Genomic DNA, 21,597 nt, shown 5'->3' with positions numbered 1-21,597 from the left:
AAAGCTGTTCAGTTCCTGCAGCCAGGAGCAAAAAGAGAGGCAGAGACAGAGAGAGAGACAGTTGGAAAGGGGCCAGGGACAAGATATAGTCCCTGAGAGCATGCCTCCAGTGACCTACTGTCTCCAACTATGCCCCACCTGCATACAGTTTCTGTCATATCCCAGAAGTCCATCCAATTTATTAATCCATCAAATGAATCAATCCACTGGTGAGATCAAAACCCTCATGATACAATCACTTCCAAGAAGCCCTACCTCGGAATATACTGGGGACCAAGCCTTCAACACTTGACCTTTTAGGGGACATTCAGATCCAAACCATAACATGGTACTATATTGAAATCAGTCATACTACTGTGTGGTTGTAGGTTTCCGTGTGTGTGTGTGTGTGTGTGTGTGTGTGTGTGTGTGTGTGTGTTTGTCTGGGGATCAAACCCAGGGCCTTGTGCATTCTAGGTAAATACTCTACACTGATCTATACCCCAAGCCCAGATGTTTGTATAATTCTTAGATCTTAAAAATTCCATTAAAGTAATATAAGAGATTCAAAATATCATCTAATATCTCTCTTAGAACAATTGAGTAATGATCAATCATAATCGCTCTCACTTGTTGAGTAATTCTGAACACCCTTCCCATCGGAAACCCAGAGCTCTGTGAAAAGACAGGGCCAACAGGAGGCAGAGGGGCCAGAAGGTGCCACTGTCCCAATTATCTGGAGCTGAAAGGGTTTGAGAGTCAAGAGATGCAGGTTCTGAATCCTCCCATCTGTTTACAAGCAGAGCCTTCCAAAATAATGCCACTGTCCCAAACCCCCTCCTCCAGAGTTTTCCAAACAGGAAAGATTGACTAATCGCAGGCAACAGAGGAGACAGGGCCCTACCTAAACAGAAATGGTCACAAACTATCATGTCTCCTGTGTAGCCTTCCAAGGGCCATCCGTCTTCCCTAAAAGTCACTGGTTTTCCCTGTTTCTCCCTTTCTCCTTCTTCTATTAAGATGGTATATATACTTTAAATTCTAATGATCTCTTAGTCACATTTTTTTTTAAGTGTAAACTCCTGAATGAACAAAAATCTGTCTTTTTCCTTGATAATCTGTGTTTTGCTGATTTCATTTGTGGGTCCCCAAGCACTAAACCTAAGAAGGTAGAGGAAGTGTTTCCTTCCTGACTCTGTGTGTGTGTGTGTGTGTGTGTGTGTGTGTGTGTGTGTGTGTGTGTGTGAGAGAGAGAGAGAGAGAGAGAGAGAGAGGGGCGCAGAGGCAGAGAAGAATTTATTATTTTACAGTTGGCTCGTGCATTTGAGGAGGGCTTGGCAGGTCCAAAGCCTGTGGGGAAGAGTTGCAGTCTGAACCCAAAAGGGCTGCCAGATTCTCATGTCCTCTAGGGAGGTTCATCTTTTTCTCTTAAGGTCTTCAACTGAATGGATGAGGCCTACCCACATTATGGAGCATGGTCTACCTTACTCAGTGTCTGCTGATTGAAGTCTCAGTCTCATCGAAAAACCTGCACAGAAATATCTAGAATAATGTTTGACCAAATTTCTGGGTACTGTGGCCTAGCCAAGTTGACACATAAAATTAACCATTGTACCTGCAACCCCTCCCCCACCACCCCCATTTCATTTGTGAAGAACTGGAAACTCAGAGTATGTAATTGTCTGGTACAAAAAGACCAGTATATATAGTAGAATCCAGGTCTGTGAATCTAAAGCCCCTCTATTTTTTCCCTGCATAACATTAGGTACCCACTGCCAAAGGTATGATCTTATCTTTTTTTCCATTTTTTTTTCCATTATTGGGGATTGAATTTAGGGTGTTACACATGCTACATGAGTGCTCCACCACTGAGCTACATTCTCAGCTTTTAAAAAATATCATTTTAAGTTGTTGAGACTGGCCTCAAACTTGTGATCCTCTTGCCTCAGCCTCCCAAGTTGCTGGAATTACAGGTGTGTACCACCACGCTCAACTTAATCTTTTTTTTTTTTTTTTTTTTTTTTTTTACAATGCAAGCTGTTTTTTACCTCATTTCAATTAAAACATACCTTGGAGATAGTTCGATATCAAGTGCTATACTGTTTGAAAGCATTGAAGACAATTGATCATATAATGTGCAAATCACATTAGAAAAATAATAAGAATTTCGAGACTTGACAAGAATTCAAAATATTTTCCGAATCGCTTGGGCGTCAGTGCGGGTGTCACAGCGTACCTCTGTGGCGTGGTAGTTTACCTGCTTCCTAAGCGTTGCTCTGGTTTCTTAGCCAAGAAGAGTCTGCAGATGTCTTTCGTCTCCTCTGTGAAGTTCTCATGGTGGAACGCGACCTCGTCTTTCATGGTTCTTTCCTTTAGATCCTCTTTACTGACCTTTTCCTTGAAATCCTTGAATGGTGTCCGTCCAGCCACCATTTCGTAAATGCTGCATCCCATTGCAAACCAGTCCACGGGGTAGGAATAGCTCGCCTTGTCCATCAGGATTTCAGGGGCCATGTAGCCATTGGTTCCAGCCTGTCGCCCGAACAGCAGAACAGAGACACGGAGGTGAGCGCACAGACACCCAGCACCCACTTTCCCTGACTTCCTAGGGGTGACAATGCATCTAACTGCTCTTCTCCTGCTTCCCAGCAGCCTCTGGGGCAGCCCAGGGGAGGCCATGCAGTCCACTCTGACCAGTGGGACATAAGGAGTTGTTGGCTGGGGTCATTATAGAAGTGAAAGTTGTGGCTTCTCTTGAAGTGAGAAAATCAAGTTGGCCTCTCCTTATCTCTCCCCTCCTCCCTAGTGAGGAGCAAACTCAGGGCCTCTCACATGCTAGGCAAGCACGCTACCCACTCATTATCTTATATTGTTTTGATTGTCTTTTTATGGTGCCTGAGATTGAACCCAGGAGTGCTTAACCACTGAGCCATATCCTCAGCACACCCCCGCCCCCTTTTTATTTTGAGACTGGTTTTACTGAGTTGCTTAGGGCCTCATTAAGTTGCTGAGGCTGGCTTTGAACTTGCGATCCTCCTGCCTCAATCTCCCCAGTTGCTGGGGTTACCCATGTGTGTCACTGCATTCAGCTTCATGATGTCATCTTTAAGATGAAAAGTTCAATTTGCTGTCTCAAAGATTCCCTAAACTTTCCTTTTTTAAAAAATTCCAATATAATGGGAAACTAGAGGCATATGATTTTTCCTTAAGGCCAAGAACTTTCTAATATTGAATGTTCCATGTTCCTAGTGTAGGATGTTTCTTATTCTCTTTTCTTTGCAATTACATTAATATCACACATCTCTGCATTGAATAATTAACACAGCCAAGATTTCACATGAAATTTCATTAAACATGTATGACTATACATGTGTGTGCATATGTGGTATGTACACATGTATGTACAGTAGGCACACTTCTATTGACAATTTATGACAAATGATCACTGAAATAAATATATATGTGCGTGTGTGTATATATATACATATGTGTGTATATACATATGGAGTCTTTTCATCTTAAAAAACTGAAATTCTGTAGCCATTAAACACAATGGGTAAAAAAAAAAAACACAATGTGTCACACACACACACACACACACACACACACACACACATTTGCTGCCAGTTGCAGTGGTGCTCATCTGTAATCCCAGCAGCTCGGGAGGCTGAGGCAGGAAGATTGCAAGTTCAAAGCCAGCCTCGATAACTTAGTGAGACCCTAAGCAACTTAGCAAGATCCTCTCTAAATAAAATATAAAAAGGGCTGGGGCTGGGGCTTAATGATTAAGCACCCCTGGGTTCAATCCCTGGTATCAAACACACATACATACACACACACACACACACACACACACACACACACACACACTTGCAATAAGACATATGCAAAATTTTTTAGTAGTATTTGAACATGTTCATGTTGCTGTGTGACCAATCTCTGGGACTCTTTTCATCTTAAAAAACTGAAACTCTGTAGCCATTAAACACTAACTCCCTCTTGCTTTTCTCCCCACCCCTGCGACCACCTTTTTACTTCCTGTCTCTATGAAGGTGACTACTCTAGGAACCTCACATAAGTGGCATCAAGTGGTCTTTATCTTTTTGTGACTGCATGTGATTTTTTTCAGTGCCCCCCTCACACTTTCCAGGAGGGCACTCTGCTGCTTAGCTGCATCCATCCTCCACCTAACTGCATGTGATTTGTGTGTGTGTGTGTGTGTGTGTGTGTGTGTGTGTGTTGCTGGGGATTGAACCCAGGGCCTTGTGCATGCAAGGCAAGCACTCTATCAACTGAGCTGTAGCCCCAGCCCCTACATGTGATTTTAATACATTCATTCATTTAATAGATATTTAACGAATACCTATAACATGCCTTGTAAATATAAAGAAATATAAAGTATATGTTTATATTATAAAATGTTTTCACAAAAACGCAATTGCTTTTGGTTAAAGTACAATGAATAACTCCTGTAGCAATTAAAAATGCAAAGAACACCCTAAAATGACTATCAGTTCTTATTAATACAAAAAAAATAGTAATTCAGATTATAGTCAGAGATTGTGAAAAAACAGATAAATGTGCTCTGCAAATTGACTCAGATTTTGGGTGTCAACATGACATAGAGCAACAGAAAGTGAAAGGCATCAACTTCCTGTTCTCCAACCAGGTTATTGAACTTTGGAGTATGTACCTCAAAAACACAACTCAGGAGAAAAGTAAGGAATCTATATTGAGATGTTCATGGTTCCATTATTCAAAGCGGTCAGAAGCTGGAAACACCCAAAGACCCACCAATAAATATGGCAAACCAGTCTATTAACAAATTTACATAGGTCACAGTCCTAACCCACTGGTTTCAACTATGCATATCAGAAGGTACATCAGAAAAGGTCAACAGTGTTTCAACTGTTGGTTAAGTGACTTGATGTGTAATTGCTTACGTTTTTCTATGTGTACATAAAAGCAATAATTCAGCAATATGATATTTCATGCAAAATTTCTATGTGGATAACAAGAAAAAAAACCAAATGATCCAAGCACTAATGAGCAATTGGCCTGAGCAAGAAAGTTCTGAGGGTTGCAGATGCAGCTCAGTGGTAGAGCGCTTGCCTCTAAACGGAAGAAAGTTCTGGAAGCAACTGGGGTCTGACAGGCCGGGTGTGAGTCAGCGTGGCCCTGCTGTTTTCATCAAAGCTGGTATATAATTTGGGTGACCATGTGTTCCGGTTTGCCGGGGACGGTCCCGGTTTACATCTGTTGTCCTGGCATCTTGTCTGGTTTTGCATTTGTCCAGACAAAAGAGTCCCGTAGGCGTCTGTGAGGCTCGGGGTAGTCTCATTCATCTTTGGCTCCAAACCCAGGCGCTCACAGGGCCACTTGTTGCATGCCCAATGATACATTTGTTAAATAAACAACTGTAAAGATAATGACTAGAAAATACCCAGTCCCTCTCCAGCAAACATGTATTAAGGCGCATCCTGCAATGAGTTCCAGGGATACCAAGTCATTGAAGGCCTGGCCCCTGCCCAGAGGATTCAGAGACTGGTGGAGACAGGTCACAAGGTCAATTCAGTCAAGTAGAGTGAATGGTAGATGGAGTAGGTATGGGGAGGGTGTGTGTGTGTGTGTGTGTGTGTGTGTGTGTGTGTGTGTGTGTATGTGTGTAGGATGGTTTAGTGAAGAGCTGAATCACAGAGGAGTTCTGCCTAGAAGGTTATCCAGGTAATTAGTATTTGCAAGAGATGTAGTCAGGAACACTGGGGTGTTCAGGAAACTTCAAGGAATTTGCATTTCTTAAATGTGGGATCTGGGGGATGCCATGATGGGAGTGGGGACTGGAGGGAGAGATGGGATGAGATGGAGACATTTTTAAATGCCATAGGAGCAATATCCACCTCAATCTCCCTTTTTCCTTGCCCCCATTTTACTAGAAAACCAGATGGTTAAAGACGCCAGCTCCTCACCCCTTTGCCCTTCTGGTAATTGTGTGACATGAGCTTGAGTTGAGAGGACTGCAAGCTGAAGTTGCTGAGAGTTGGTGAGGAGGGAAGTGAGCTCACTTGAAAAAAACACAGAACAGATAGAAGATGGATCCAGTGGATGGATAGAGGACGAATCCATGGACAGACATGTGACAAAGCAAACCTAGTAAAACGTTGCTGGTATACAGTGGAAAATTGTCTGGCCATACAAAGGACTGACGCACTGAGACATGCCACAGTAGAGATAAACCTTCCAAACGATGAGCCAGTCACAGATGACCATATAGAGTATGGTTTTCATGTATATCAAATGTTTAAAATAGACAATTCCACAGAGACAGAAAGACTAGTGTTTTGCTTAGGGATAGGAGAGGGGAGGGGAAGAATAGGAGTAACTGCTAAAGGGAATAAGGTGTCTTTGGGAGTGAAGAAAATGTCCTAAATTGATTCCAGTGATGTTTGTGCACTTCTGTGAATGTAGCTAATACCAGTCAAGTTTAAAGGGTGAATTTGATGATATTTAAATTATAATCCAATAAAGGTACTGAAAATGTCAGAGACACATTCTAGATAGTGGGTATTTCACAGGCACTTGCTCAAGTGCAATTTTTTCAACTTTGCTGAATCCTTGGAAGCTTTTATAATAGAATGTAGAGGGGGAAATAGGAGTAAGGGGTGGGGGATGGGATGCCAGGCAGGTGGCCAGGGCCCAAGAGGCACAAGGGACTCTTCTGGAAAGAACAGGAGGAGGAGCCACAGAGAGGGGGGAGGGGACTCCAGTCTTCCATCTCTGCTTTCCATCAGTCAAGGATTTACCTAAAGAGCTAACTTTATATTTCTCAGTCCACATCTTTCAACAATTAGCAGCTGACCAGGAAATCAGGGTCCACCCTCCACAGCATGATGTTTGTGGTATTTCATCTGACTCTGAAAGTGGAGGGTCAGCTTGGCCTGGATACACTGCCCACAGGGAGCTCAAGGGAAGAGAGGTGATGGGGGGGGGGACACGACGACACTGGGAGTAGCGTGAGGCTTGGGGCCCAGAACCCCAGCGTCCTGAGATGTTCCAGTCAGACTAGTGTGTGCTCTTTCCATCCATGGTACTGGCTATGAGCTGGCCCTTCACGCAGAAACAAAAGGCTGTCTGTGCTGAAAAATTGTCTCACATTATTTCTTCTATCATTTTCTTACTTCCATTTTATCTTTTCTCATTTTTTTTTGGAGACCTTTATTCTTTAAGTTTATTATCATTTGTTCCTATTTTATATTTTCTTTCTTTTTTTTTTTTGGTGGTGAGATTCCTCTATTTTGGGGGTAGAGTACTAGGGATTGAACCCAGGGCTGCTTTACCACAAAGCTATATACCCAGCCCTTCAAAAAATTTTTTGAATCTCAATGAATTTTTATTTTATTTTTTTCTTCTTTTTTTTTCCTTTTAAATTGTTACTCTTTTTAGATATACGTGACAGTAGAGTGTATTTTTTGGGGGGGAGGGGTTACTGGGGATTGAACTCAGGGACACTCAACCACTGAGCCACATCCCCATCCCTATTTTGTATTTTATTTAGAGACAGGGTCTCACTGAGTTGCTTGCCTTCCAAATTTTGCTGAGGCTGGCTTTGAACTCTGGATCCTCCTGCCTCAGCCTCCTTAGCCACTGGGATTACAGGAGTTGTACCACCATGTGTAGCAGTAGAGTGTATTTTGACATATTATAAATACATGGCAATTTTTTTTTAATGCTGAGATAGAGGCTCACTAAGTTGCTGAGGATGGCCCCAAATTTGTGATCCTTCTACCTCAGCCTCCAAAGTAGCCGGGATTATAGGTTTACACCATCACACGTGGTGCATATAGATCTTAAGTCTCTTTCAATATATAGATTCTTTCTTTGTCTCCTCCACCCATCCCCTGGCAAGTCTTTGCTGAAAAAAATAATTGAGGGAACTATAGAATTTCACAGTCAGATTTTGCTGACTGCATCCTTGTGATGTTATTTAATATGTTCCTCTGTTCTTTGCATTTCCTGTAAATTGATAGCTAGACCTAGAGGTTTAATCCTTCACTGAACTTTTGACTTTTGCAAATATTGTTTTTACTGACCCATAACTAACACAATAATGTGTATAGATCTTACATATTCACTTCAATACATTTTGAAAATTGTATATGCTCTTGTAAGTAAGACCTAAATCAGTTATAAAACATCTCCATTCACCTAGAAAGTTCCCCTTTGTCTCTTTCCATTCAATTCTCCTCCCCACATTTCAGGCAATCGCTTTCTGGTTTCTGTTACCATGGACTAGTTGATTAGTTTTCTGTGTTCTTGGATTTCCTCCCTACCTCCCCTCCCAGGGCTCAGAGTTTCAAGTCCATGGTTGGTCAACTGCGCAACTCTGGGTACAAGGAAGGTGAGGCAGAACTTCATGGCTGAAGGGTGTGGCAGAGGAGAGCAGCTCAGGACGTGGCAATCAGGAAACAGAGAGAGCTCTACTGCCCAAGGACAAATTATAAACCCCAAAGTTATGCCCACCAGTGACTTACTTTCTCTAGCCACATCCTACCTGCCTAGAGTTACCACCCAATTAATCCAAGGACCCTATTCCACTTCTCATAATCTAATCATTTCACCTCTGAAAATTCTCACATTGTCCTATACATGAGCTTTTGAACTATACCACGTATTCACATAACATTCTACCCCTGGCCCTCAAAAGCTTATGTCCATCACATAATGTGAAATACACTTAGGCCATTTTGAAGAGTTCCCATCATCTTAACATCTCCCAAAAGTCCAAGTTCCAAATCTCACCTGAGACTCAAGGCAAACTTGCACATATTTTCCCTGATAACAATCAAAAGTAAGTTACATAAATCCAATATGTGATGGCACAGAGTGAACATTTTCATTCCAAAAGGGACAAGTAGGGGAATAGAAAGAAGAGGTATGGGACCAAAGCAAGACTAAAATCCAGCTAGGTAAAGAAGTTCTGTAACTCCACATCCAGCATCTGGGGCGCATGGCATTGTGATGTTCTCTCCCAAGGACTGTGTAGCTCTGCCCCACATGACCTTTCTCTTGACTTGTTTCTGCTCAATTCCTGTAGCTTTTCTTGGCAGATACGCCATGTTACTGGAGTCTCTAAATCTCCAGGGGAGGGGGGGGCTCCAGTGCAGTTTCAGTTTCTTTCTCACAGGTTGATGCATCACCCTCTTGACCTTGCTACCCTTTACCTGGATTTCTAGGCTTTTCTTTTACATCTTGTGGAAGTCTCCATGACCCCCTAACTTCAACATCTTGCATTCCTGCAGAATCAGCATCACATGATTAATTACAAGGTCTGCCACCATCTCAAGCAGTAACCAAGCCTCCTGGAACCATGGCTGTAGCAGCCTCTTGAGTGCCTGTGTGGCTAAGTAGAGTGAAACATCTTCCTAGGCCCTACTTCCTGCTGTTCAAGCAGAGTTTCTCTGCTTGGAAAAAAAAAAAAAAAATCCTTCTCAAAGGAATCTTCACTTTGACACCTTTGAGCCTGAGATAGGTGTGGTCTTGCCAGTTCCTGAGATATCCTCAAGTCATCATTTTTATTATCACCCAGTAAAGTACTCTGCATCTCTTTAGTAACCATAATATCTTGAATAACCACACCCTGCTTAGCCTTGTTTTTACTTCCACATTTCTGGCCAAACTGCAAGTTTCTCAAATCTTTCCATTCTGCTTTTTACTCCTGATTATCACAGTAAACATGGCTAAAAGTCACCAGCAATATCCATGCCACCCCCTGAATGCTCTAATGCCTTAAAATTTCTTCCCGTTAGATTAATTAGTCCAACACATTTAAATTGAACCTCCAAGAAAGGCATGGGGAAAATGTAGAACATTTCTTTGTCAGAATATAACATGAATGGTTTGTCGTCCAATTTCCAAAAACGGTCCTCCTCTGAAATGTCATGAGACCATGCTGACCCTGCTACCCTTTGCCTGGTCTTCCAGGCCTCCCTTTAAAATCTTGGTAGAGGTCTCCATGATTCCCTAACTCCAGCATTCTGCATTCCTGCAGAACCAACAGCATGTGGTTAATGCCAAGGTCTGTCACCAACAAACCACAGTCTGCTGTCCACAGTCCTATTGGCATTCTGGTCTTCTGAGCTCCCACCAGAATCACCCTTTAAGTAAGCTCCATTTGCAACAGCCTGAAGCTTTTCTAGCTGGAATCACTAAACTGTTCAAAATCCATCCCCTCCTGCAAACCAGCTCTATCGGTCAATCACATGGTCAAGTTAGTCACAGCAACAACCCCACTTCTCAGTACCAGTTTCTGTTGCAGTCAGCTTTGCATCACTGTGACCAAAAGACCTGGTGAGTAATGTAGAGGAGGAAAAGTTTGTTTTGGCTCATGGTCTCAGAGGTTCAGCTCTTAGCTGGGCCTGAGGTAAGGCAGAACATCTTGGCAGAAGGGTGTGGCAGAGGACAGCAGCTCGGGACATGACAACCAGGAAGCAGACGGCTGTTCTTGGATTTCATACAAATGGAATTTTATGGTAGGTACTCTTTCTTCTTTTGTTTAACATAGTATTTTTGAGATTTGTCCATGTTGTTCTGCAAACATTTTGGTACATTTTTTTATTTCCATATGTCTTTGTTGTTCTTCCTTGAATCGTTCTTGTTTTATTGTATTTGTTTTTATTAAATTTATATTTTAGTTGTAGGTGGACACAATATCTTCATTTCATTTTTAGGTGGTGCTGGGAATCGAACCCAGGGCCTCATGCATGCAGGCAAGTGCTCAACCACTGAGCCCCAGCCCCAGCCCTGCGTACTTGTTCTTCTTTCATAAACGCTAGAGATTCTCTTAACCCTCAAAAGACATTAGCTACAGGTTTTTAAAAAAATGTTCTCTTTTTACTCTTGGATATTTCTCTTTTCTATGAAGTTCCTTTCTTCTGTTTTAGTACTCTCTTTCATTTTGGAGGTCTTTTAAAAATGATCTTTTGACTCTTTGTTCACATGTGAGAGTGAAACTCCAAAAACCTGATTAGAAGCTAGATGAGTACCCAGCTTGGCAACTGGGCTCCACTCTGGTGAGCCTGCCAAACCATCTCACAGAGGCGCCTCTCCTGTGAGCATCCCTAGACCTCTTCTGTTAGACTGCACAGCTGAAAATACCAGCCTGTCTGCCCTCTGCTGGGGAACTGGGACCCAGAGGAGCCAAGGACATTCCTGTACATGGTCTTTCACACCTCACAGCTCTCAGTTGGACATCACATTCTGGGTAAAGCTTCTCTGGGGTTCCTTCTCTTCTGCTGGGGTAGAAAGACAGGAAGAAAGACTCTAACAACATCCAAACGAAGTTACGATGGTGGCCATGGGAAAATGCTACCTGGCAACATTCAGTACTCTGTGTATGGGCCTCTTGCAGTCAGCAAATTTTAGTGGTAAGGGTGATTCAGGGTTAAAATCACCAACAAGGACACCAGATAAACATCGGTTGCTCAGTAGGAGGTATAAGGTAAAAGTGGACCACATACCTTGTCAAGAACCAAGGATTGCACAACATGCTAAGAGAAAAGTTGGAGAGGATAATAGACAGCATTGCTGAGTGCTTGTCCCGTGCCAAATCTTTTCAAGTGCTTTATGTGAATTTCTCATTTAATTTTCATAACAGTCCTATATAAGTATTTTGTTCCCATTTTGCAGATTAGAAAAATGAACCAAGAAAGGTTAAATCTTGTCCAAGGTCACCCACCTAAGTTTCAAACACAGGTGTGCAGTTTCCTTTTTAATTTTATTTTTTTTCTTGTGATGGTGGGGATCCAACTCAATGCCTTGTGTATACTAACCACATATATATATATATTTTTAATGTTGATGGACCTTTATTCATTTACTTATATGCGGTTCTGAGAATCAAACCCAGTGCCTCACACATGCTAGGCAGGTGCTCTACCACTGAGCCACAACCCCAGCCCCTACTAACCACATATTTTAACACTGAGCTGTATCCCTAGCCCCAAAAGATGTGCTCTTTTAGCCACTACATTATACTGCCTCTGTGGAAGAAGGTGAAGTGGCTTTTTCTTCTCCCTCCAAGTTTCTTTCAGGATTTACTTTTTCCCTCTTAGTGACCGAGCACTCCTTCCCTTTCCCTGTCTGCCAAGTACTAAGTCCTTAGCACTTGCTTAAGGCGCTTCCCTGCCCTTGCCCTCTGTGAAGTCTCTATACTCTTTAGGTTGGCAGGACCCTTCCAACCGAGGTTTCTGGGACATGGGGACCAGACAGTAAGCCATGTTCTGGGACAAGGCTCCTCCCTCCCCAAGGAAATCCAGGACTTGGCTGGCCATCTCTACAGTCCCCTGATGCCGTAGTGGAAAGAGCATGAGACAGTATGCAGAGAAGTTTTAGATTCATTCCAAATAATTTTCAGGACTAAATTTACCTCTTGGTCCTAAAGACAGAAAATGTCAGCCATGGAATTTTGAAGGGCACCACCTCCTTGAAGAGCGGAGGTATTTCACTGAGGAGAATGGAATTAGAGGCGCATGCCAGACGCTAAGCACCCACATTCCATCTCAGCCTCCAGCTGAAAAAATTAATTGCCTGCCCTTTATGCCATTTGTCTTCGGCCTGTGAACTGCCTCCTCTGAGTGGGGTGGGAGGAGAGCACGCCAGGCAGCATGGGGCAGGTCCAACCACGCTGACCTCTCCCTGCTCAGTTTAACCCCTGGAGTGACAAAGGGCCCTGCACATCAGTCTTTGTGACACCAAAACAGTCTCTTTCAGCCCATGTAATCAGAACTGCCCTTATCAGGGCTGTAGGGATCACCCATGAGTCAGCCACCACAGACCTCTTAGTGGAGGACTTTCTGCGGGGGTTTATCTGCTACTTTTTTCCTTTTGCTTCGTTTTGTTTTGCTTTTGTTTTTATGGTGTGCCTTTTGGCAGCCCCACATGGTCAACACCTGGACAGGCAAAACAGAGTACATCCAGCCTCAGAACTCACAGGGTTTAGAAAGCCTGGCAATGTACATGTCCCTCTTTCAGGATCCCACCCCCACACCCCTACCGCCCATGGGGTGGCTAGGTCAGAATCTTAAGTGCATTGCTTAGTTTCATTTGGGACTCCTGTCACAGGTGTCCTGCCTTTTGAGAAAGATGGATACCTTAGGTGGGATTAAGATTGCCATTCTGGGGCTGGGGATGTGGCTCAAGCGGTAGCGCACTCCCCGGGCATGCGTGGCCCGGGGTTCGATCCTCAGCACCACATACAAACAAAGATGTTGTGGCCTCCGAAAACTAAAAAATAAATATTTAAAAAAAAAAAAAAAGATTGCCATTCTGGGAGCTGGGGCTCAGTGGTGGAGCCCTTGCTTAGCATGTGTGAGACACTGGGCTTGATTCTCAGCACCACGTAAAAATAAATAAATACATAAATAAAGTTATTTTTAAAAAACTTTTTAAAAAAGATTGCTATTCTGGGGGCACCTGCACAGACAAAGCCTCCATTGCTGTGACCGCTGGCTTCCACGGACCGTGAAACTGTTGCCACTCTCAGCTGGGAGCTAAGTGGCCGTGCCCAGGCTGGGCGGACTCTGCACTCCGCACAGCCCCAGTGTGGCTCCGAACCAGAGGACCTGTGGACCTCGGCATTGAAGGAACAGGGAGGGGCCTCGGTGGAGCCCAGAGGGCACAGTTCACATCTTAACAGTTTTATACAATCCATGAAAAAGTGCGCGTGCGCGTGTCCGTGTCCTTCAAGGTCAAGGTCACGAGTCGACCTCCAGCTCTCAATCTGAAACATGGGCAACTTGAGATTCCATCATTAAAAGAAATGCGCGTGTAGGGGGCCTCCGGTGCGGCCAGGCCGGCTTGGCTGGGACGACACCGATGGGCAGGGACAGGGAGAGGCCGAGGAGGCAGCTCTGCGCCACGCGGGCGGCCGGCACTGGCCAACGGAGCAAGAAGTTGCCCGCGGATGCCTCTTCCCCTGGGCTCCTCACAAAGCAGATCCAGTCGACAGCACAATCCAAACAGAAGAGGGAATCAGAATGTACATCTTTTGTTTGCCGTGGCAGGAGAACTGTTGAGCAGAGGAAAAAAACAAGCTGAGCTTAGCGCTCTCAGCTGTTTCCTGGGGCTCGCTCCTTCCTTCCTCCGAGGGGGGCCTGGCCGCTTTGTTCTCGTTCCCAGCTGCTCCTCTGCGCCTTTAAGCGGTGGCCTTTGCAGACCTCGGAGGAATGCTGCCCTGGACCCCAGGGGACTTAGCTCGAGGCTCCGCCCGCGTGCTCAGCCCCAGGCTTCCCAGACCCGGGGGCTCGCACTCTGCTCCTGGCGACCGGTTGATCTGTCTTCTGCCAGCCACTTCCTGGGCGGGGAGCACTTGCGGGCCAGAGGGGCTTCCTGCCATCTCTGACACCCTGGGAAGACACTGTTTCAGAGAGCCCCAAAGGGGTGCCTGCAGTAATGGTTTCTGCAGTGATTCCAGCCGACTCCCCCTCCCCAACCCTTCTGGGTGAAATGCTCTGGCACTGGCTCTGCCAATTATTAGCTGGTGCCTCTAGCCTGTCACTCAACCTCTGTAAGCCTTAGCCTCCCTTACCTCAAAGGATTGTGATGAAGATGAGAGTGATCGGTGCCTTCCCAAGTCCTGGCCCAGGGTGTGCTACAGGTGTTAGCCACATTGTCCCCAAGCCTCCATTCTGGTGGCTCTAGGCAGGGCAGGGACACAAGACAGAAAACCCAGAAGGCTTTGACTCCATCAGCTTGAAAGAGAGGGCCTGGCGTATCTCTGAGATCAGGGATAGCAACTATCTTGCCCTTGTGTGTTCTGCCGGGTATGGATGTTCTACCCAGTGGCAGGCTGACACATATTTTCCTTGGTGTCTCTAATGCCTTCAGAATAAAACCACAATGAAAACCCACGTGGCTGTGAGGGCACAAGACAATTGCCATGCCTGAGTTCCACCTGGAGGTTCCCTCACCAGCTACCCACTCAGCTGCAGCCCAGGATCCTGTTGGCTCCTTGTGCCTCTCAGAGAACAAGGCACAGGAGCAAAGTCCTGAGCAGCCACAGTATGATAAAGGATTGTAACAGTGGAGACTTCGATTGAGCGTCAGAACGTGGTTTCTTGTGCAGTCATTTTGCAGGGCCTCGAGCATGCTAGGCAAGGGCTCTACCACTGAGCGGAACCCCTGGCCCTACCTTCTTTCTTCATGCTCATCAACCCTAACAGACAGTAAGGATTCACCAGGCTCAAGATGTGCTGACTTGCCTGGCGCGTGCTGGGCATGTCTGTGCTGATTAGAAAACACTCACTCTGAATGGCTTGGTGCACAGAGCCCCAGCTGGATGTCAGCCATCCTGCAGACCCCCACCTCCCTCGTCTGGTGCCCCATGTGACGGACACGCCTGCACATCAGAATCTGGATACAGCAGCCACAGAAAGTGGCAGAACCTCAGGCTCTTTCTATCTCATTGATCCCAAGGACCATATTCCATTCATTGCCAGTAATTGAAATGGACTCTGAGTTTCAACATGTGTCTGTAGCAGATTTGATGATGAATTAACTTTTGGTCCCTGGCCTGTGTTCTTACATGACTGCTTCTTCCTTCTGCACCCTGCGGGCTTCCTGGCTCAATCTCTTCTTACTCCTGCAGCGTCATGGAACGACATGCCTGCCTACCAAGCTCCAAGAGCCTCTGCTTCACTCCCCTGATTTTTAACCTCATCCTAACTCCCTCTTTCTGATTGTCCTTCAAGGATGATTTTTGTCTTGCTTTGGTTTTTGTCCTGTTTTGGGATTCAAAACTTCTTCCTTAAGCAAGGTCACAGAAACTCTCATCTTCTCCCACCCCTGCCTTAGTGCTGCTGATCACTAAGAAATTCTTTAGGGCTGGAGATGTGTTAGAATACGTGCCTAGCCTGCATAAGGCCCAATTCACCCCCCAACAACCCAACAACAACCCAACAACCTCTGACCCACCTTTTCTGATAGTAGGTGATAAAAAAAATGTCATTCATTTCAAAAAGGATCCTGCCCTGTACCTAAGAGGAAGGAATGCTGAAGAATCTGGACAGACAGGTCTCGATGGGTCCCTCCCCAGTATATCTGTCCAATCACATTTCACTGTGGTCGTCCATGCTTCAGTCACGCTGGTGCAATGAAGTCTCCATAAAACCCCAAAAGGACAGAGTTCAGAGAGCTTCCTGATAGCTGAACACACGTGCAGATTCCTGAAGGTGGCATGCCCTGATATAACCCAGAAGCTCTTGGTCCCTCTGCCCATACTTTACCCTATGCGTCCCTTTATCTCTATCCTTTGGAATGTCCTCTATAATAAACCGGTAATTGTGCTTCCTGGACAGATAGACTGCATAGGGACCCAGAGAGACCTGTCTGGGAACTCAAATTTCTAGTAGTTTGCTCAGAAGCACCGCCAAGCAACCTGAGGTTTGTGATTGGCATCTGCAGGTGGACTGGCAGTCCTGGGGGATATTATTATCAGGTAGAAATTGTCAGAACAATTTAATTAGGGGATACCAGCTAAGGCCCACTGAAGAATTGATGGCTTGCTTTGGTGTGGAGGGGAAAAAACCTGCATTCAAGGCAGCTGCAGAACCATTCTCTTCTGTACTGTGATTGAGCCCTTTACCACTCTTCTCTTTTCTCGTCATCTATCTAGCTCTTCCTTGCCCTCTGCACCTGCATTCGGTTGTCATTTCCCCCCCTGTAAGCCCTTCCTGATCCTGTGACTCCATGGGCTGAGTGACTTTCCTATATTCCCACCCAGATGACCCTGACCACACTATATTGTCTCTGCCTACGTGCTTGTCAGTCCCTTAGCTCTCCTGGGACTGCATGAAGACCCACGGATCTGTTTGCCTGGCTCCCTGTTGGGTACTCATGGCCCAAGCCTGTGACATGGCCTCGCACTCAGCTCTGCAAATTTTGACACCCTCTCCCCACTAACCCCATATCTAGACCACCATGGAGGCCACTCATTCTGAAATCTCTCCCAAATGCGAACACTGTGCTCTGTCTCCACTGCCCCTCTGTGGCCCAGGCTGCCATCCTCTCTCCCCTGGATTACAGATGACCACAATCCACCTAAATCCCCTCTAATCTGTTCTCACTTCAGCTGGGGTAATCTTTTCAAAACAAAATTCTAAGCATGCTGCCCCCTTGGTTAAATCCTTTTGAAGGCTGGCAGCGCACCTTACCAGGGCCTGCTCCGGCCTGCTCCGCCTGGCCCTGCTACCTCTCCAGCGCCTTGACAGCCTTGCTGCCTCCTGCTCCAAACCAGCCCTTCACCTCTTGGCTTCCTTTCTTTTCCCCAGAACATCACACAGTTATGATGGCTGTTCCCAGGGCCTGAGAAGCTCTGCCCTGCTGGTAGTGGCTGTTCTGCCCACATCCCCTCTTCCGGTTCTCAGCCCCTAACAGCCAGCTGCTGGACCAGGCCAGCTTCCAGAGTCCTGGAAGGGGGGCCCTGTGCTCACACGCATCTCCACGCTGGGGCTCAAAGCTGTGCACTGGCGGTCTTGATGTCTGTACTAATTTATCCTTGAACTTGTGCTTTTTTTAAAGTCCATTGAGATGATGGAGCATGTGCCAGAGCTGGGCACCATGGCTCACACACAGTCCCGCCACCTCCCACCAGCTCCTGGGCTCCCAGGGCTGGTTCTTGGACGTCTGCTTCCCCTCCTCCCTTGGGGCCCAGGGACTGCTGCCTGCTTTGACCTAGTGGGGACTGGATTGCATGCAGGGGGTTGAGGCAGGCACCTGCTTCTTCAGATCCAGCTGTGGGGTGGGACTGGGGCAACTGTGATGGTCTCCACCGGCTCAGCTACGCCCCAGCTTGCAGGAGTATGAGGAGAGACAGCAAATGGCTGCTTGCCAATCCGGGAAGAGAGCTCTCTCCTGAGGATCAGATGAGTGACACCACAGTTTTGTTTTGCACTCAGTTCTGCAAATTTTGTGGCCAGGCCTGACCAGGGCCATTGACTGCTCAGGGCTCACAGCTATACCCTTCTGGGGACTGCCCTCTGCAGCGGGGACCTGTCTCCCAAGGCTCCAGCCCTTTCAGGGCCTCAAGACCAGTGATGGACTCCTGTGGGGATACCAAACCCTGGACCCCACCTCGATTTGAGACAACTCTGAAGGTCCGCCCCTACTCCAGCGTTCCCTGAGGATTGGTTAAGGTCTTGGTTCTCCCTCGTTGGGGTTTAGCTTCTCCCTCTGCCCAGCCTGGCCTTCCTTATGGATGCGCTTCATGCCACGGCTCTCCAATAAACCTTCCCTGTGGAAATCTGTCTGATCCAGGGAACTCACTCTGAGCTCCCATCCAGCGACACTGCTGAATGGAATCCCTTCTGTCCTTCTGATGGCAAGTATCTCCCATGTGGTTAACTTTATGAGCCTCACCTAGGAAATCAACTCCTCCTCAGAGAATCCCATATATCCTGTCTCCCTAGCCTGTATCAGAACTGACACTTTGCATTCATTTGAGTGATTATTCAGTTCCATCTCCCCCACTAGACGGTAAGCTCCCTGAGGGCAGGAATCATGTCTACTAATTTTCTTATTGTTCTGTCACTCAGTCCTGGCAAGAGATAAATACTCAAATGAATGGTCAGCAAATGAGTGAATGAATGCATTTTGAATGAAAGAATGTTAACAATAATTCTGAGGGCTGGGATGGAGCACAGTGGTAGAGCACTTGCTTGTTGAGGCCCTGGGTTTGGTCCCCAGTGCTGCAACAGCAAAATATTCTGAGACTAGTAGTGTGTGTGTATGTGTGTGTGTGTGTGTGTGTGTGTGTGTGTGTGTGTGTATGTGTGTGTGGTGTTGGGAATTGAATCCAGGGCCTAGTGCTAGGCAAGTGCTCTATCACTGAGCTACACACTAGCCCTTGTAATAAATACTTGTGAATGTCCTTAATTGTGGAATTCCCCCGCCCCCTGCATTTTTTTTTTTTTTTTAAAGATAGGATCTCAGTGTGTTGCTCAGGCTGGCCTCAAACTTTTGAGCTCCAATGCTCCTCTTTCTTCAGCCTCCCAAACAGCTGGAACTACAGGAATCTACCACCATACCTTCCTATAGTGGTAAATATGATGAGAATAGATTTGAAATTTTTGTAGCAGTTGAAATTACTAAAAATTGAGCTGGGTGTATAGCTCAGTGGTACAGCACTTGCCTAGCACGCAAAGGCCTTGGGTTCAATAGTAGAAGTTAAATTTGATTGATGATTTTGGTAATTATTTTGGTGCAATCAAAAGGTTATGAAGTAATCAGAATTCCTCTCCCGTGTGGCTTTTAAACTGGTTCTCAGAAGTAAATTCTCAAGGAGAAAAAAATCTCAGGGCAGGTTCATTGTTATAGCTTGAATCTTAAATGTCCCTCAAGGGTCCATATCTGAAGACGTGGTTCCCAGCCTCTGGCATCATCAGGAGCAGGTGGAACCTTTAGGAGGTGATGCCTAGTGGAAGGAAGTAAGGTCACTAAGGGCGTGCCCTTTAAGTGGATCTTGGGCTGCTTCTCCTCTCTTGCTTTGCTTCTCAACCCCCATGAGGTGAGCAGTCTTCCTGCACCACACACTCCTGCCACCAGAATGCATTGTGCTGCCACAGGCCCAGAGCAACAGGGCCCAGCAACTATGGGCTCAAACCTCTGAAACCATGACCAAAATAAACCATTCCTTCTTTCAAGTCTTTTCTCAGGCATTTTGTCACAGCATCAGAAAACTGACTAGCACAGTCATGATGTTTGTGATGAATATAGACGTTAACTTTTGAGGAAACACATTCAGAGATTTTTTTTTTCTTAGAGATCACTTACTCACTATGTCTCTAGCTTTTTATTTGGCACAAAAGAGGCTTCAACATAAATGCAATACCTGACCTCTGTGTCTCTTTATCCTCTGAACATGAAGAGTTGGTCAGAGGTTTTAAGACAGGGCAAGGTAACAAAACACATAATGAGATGTTTTGTTTTGCTTGCTTTTTTTTTTTTTTTTTTGGTATGAGATTGAACCCAAGGTGCCCTACCACTGAGCCACCTCCCCAGTTCTTTTTATTTTTTATTTTGAGAAAGAGTTTGAGTTGCTGAGGGCCTTACTAAATTGCTGAGGCTGGCCTTGAACTTGTGACCCACCTGCCTCAGCCTCCTGAGTTGCTGGCATTATAGATGTGTGCCAGCAGTTTGGGGGTCACTGTTCTAACTTCATTCCCATTCTTTTTTTTTTTTTTTTTTTTTAAGGGGATGTACCAGGAATTGAACTCAGGGGAACTCTACCACTGAGCCACATCCCCAGCCCTATTTTGTATTTTATTTAGAGACAGGGTCTCACCGAGTTGCTTAGCGCCTTGCTGTTGCTAAGACTGGCTTTGAACTCATGATCCTTTTGCCTCAGTCTCCTGAGCCACTGGGATTATAGACGTGCACCACTGTGTTGGGCCTCCTTCCCATCCTTTACAAAATAACAAATTTTAATGACTCACAGTGCATGAAATCTGAAGGTCACGGTGCTCTAAATAGAATGCTGAATTTGAAAAGTTCCAAAATGAGTCCCACCACCCAATTTCCTATTTTATTTGCCTAGAATCTCTAAAAACTGATGAGCCAGTTTTACTGTATGTGTGCAGATGTCAGCTTAACACGAGCAGAAGAATCAGGTTTCATGCAAGTGGGTGTAGACAGTGGCTGGGACCACATTTAATTACACTGTGCCTGGGGAGAGGGGAGCCTGGCTCTGAGACACCTGTCCCCATCCTGCCCTAGATACATTCCTTTCTCGAATCTTCCTTTGCCAGAGGTTCAGTTAGGCTTTCGGTTAGTGCCCATATCAGGCCAGACTGGGACAATATGCTAATGAGGTTTGGTTTTCTTTTTGGTACTGAGGATTAAACCCAGGGGCACTCAACCATTGAGTCACATCTCCAGCCACCCCACCCCAGCTTTTTTTTTTTTTTTTTTTTTTTGTATTTTATTTAGAGACAGCATCTCACTGAGTTGCTTAGGGCCTCCATAAGTTGTTTTGAACACACGATCCTCCTGCCTCAGCCTCCTAAGCCACTGCACCTGGCTTGATAATGAGATTTTTTTTTTTTTTAAAGACACTCTTTAGCTAAGATAGCAGATGATCTATTGTACATGTGTTATACTCGGCCACAGCCAAGAAGAGAACTAGTCCAGAAAGTCCCAGGGCCAGGGCCAAGGACCAACAGGGACAGTTCTGGTGTGAACGAGGTGGGTCTCTCAGAGGTGGTCTCAGTTGATGGATGGCAGTGAAGTTTGAGATCTGCTAAAGACAGGCTGTGGACGGGGGCATGCAGTCCAAGCCTTGCGCCAGCCTCCCAGCCTCCAGCCTCCAGCCTCCTGAATTCCTTACTTCTGCTCCTTTGGCCTCCATGGGCACAAGTCTAGAAGTTTCTTTGGACCTCTGCTTTATCTTTCTTCTTTTGCACGTTGGCCTGTGCATTTACTTCTTCTTTCACTTGCTTCTCTTGGCTCAGAGGTTTCTGAGAAGATGGTGCTAAGGCCAACAGGGCCCCTGTCTGACTTTCCCCAAGTGGCCAGCTTTTTATAGCATCGAGATCACAGGCCACGTCTGCCTTGGTGCATGAACTCAGTACA

General features: G+C 45.7%; 1 protein-coding gene across 2 annotated transcripts in view; it reads right to left on the bottom strand.

Annotated features, from left to right (window-relative positions):
- Grk7 (G protein-coupled receptor kinase 7) overlaps positions 1-21,597 on the bottom strand; it is a 61,328-nt gene that overhangs the window by 31,751 nt on the left and 7,980 nt on the right. For both annotated transcript variants that reach the window (XM_078040972.1, NM_001282270.1), the window contains 1 exon segment: positions 2,237-2,511. In XM_078040972.1, the coding sequence (XP_077897098.1) occupies positions 2,237-2,511 (275 nt within the window).

Source organism: Ictidomys tridecemlineatus, chromosome 3 (assembly GCF_052094955.1).
Source record: "Ictidomys tridecemlineatus isolate mIctTri1 chromosome 3, mIctTri1.hap1, whole genome shotgun sequence".
Lineage (NCBI taxonomy): Eukaryota > Metazoa > Chordata > Mammalia > Rodentia > Sciuridae > Ictidomys > Ictidomys tridecemlineatus.
This window is presented reverse-complemented; position numbering and strand designations above follow the sequence as displayed.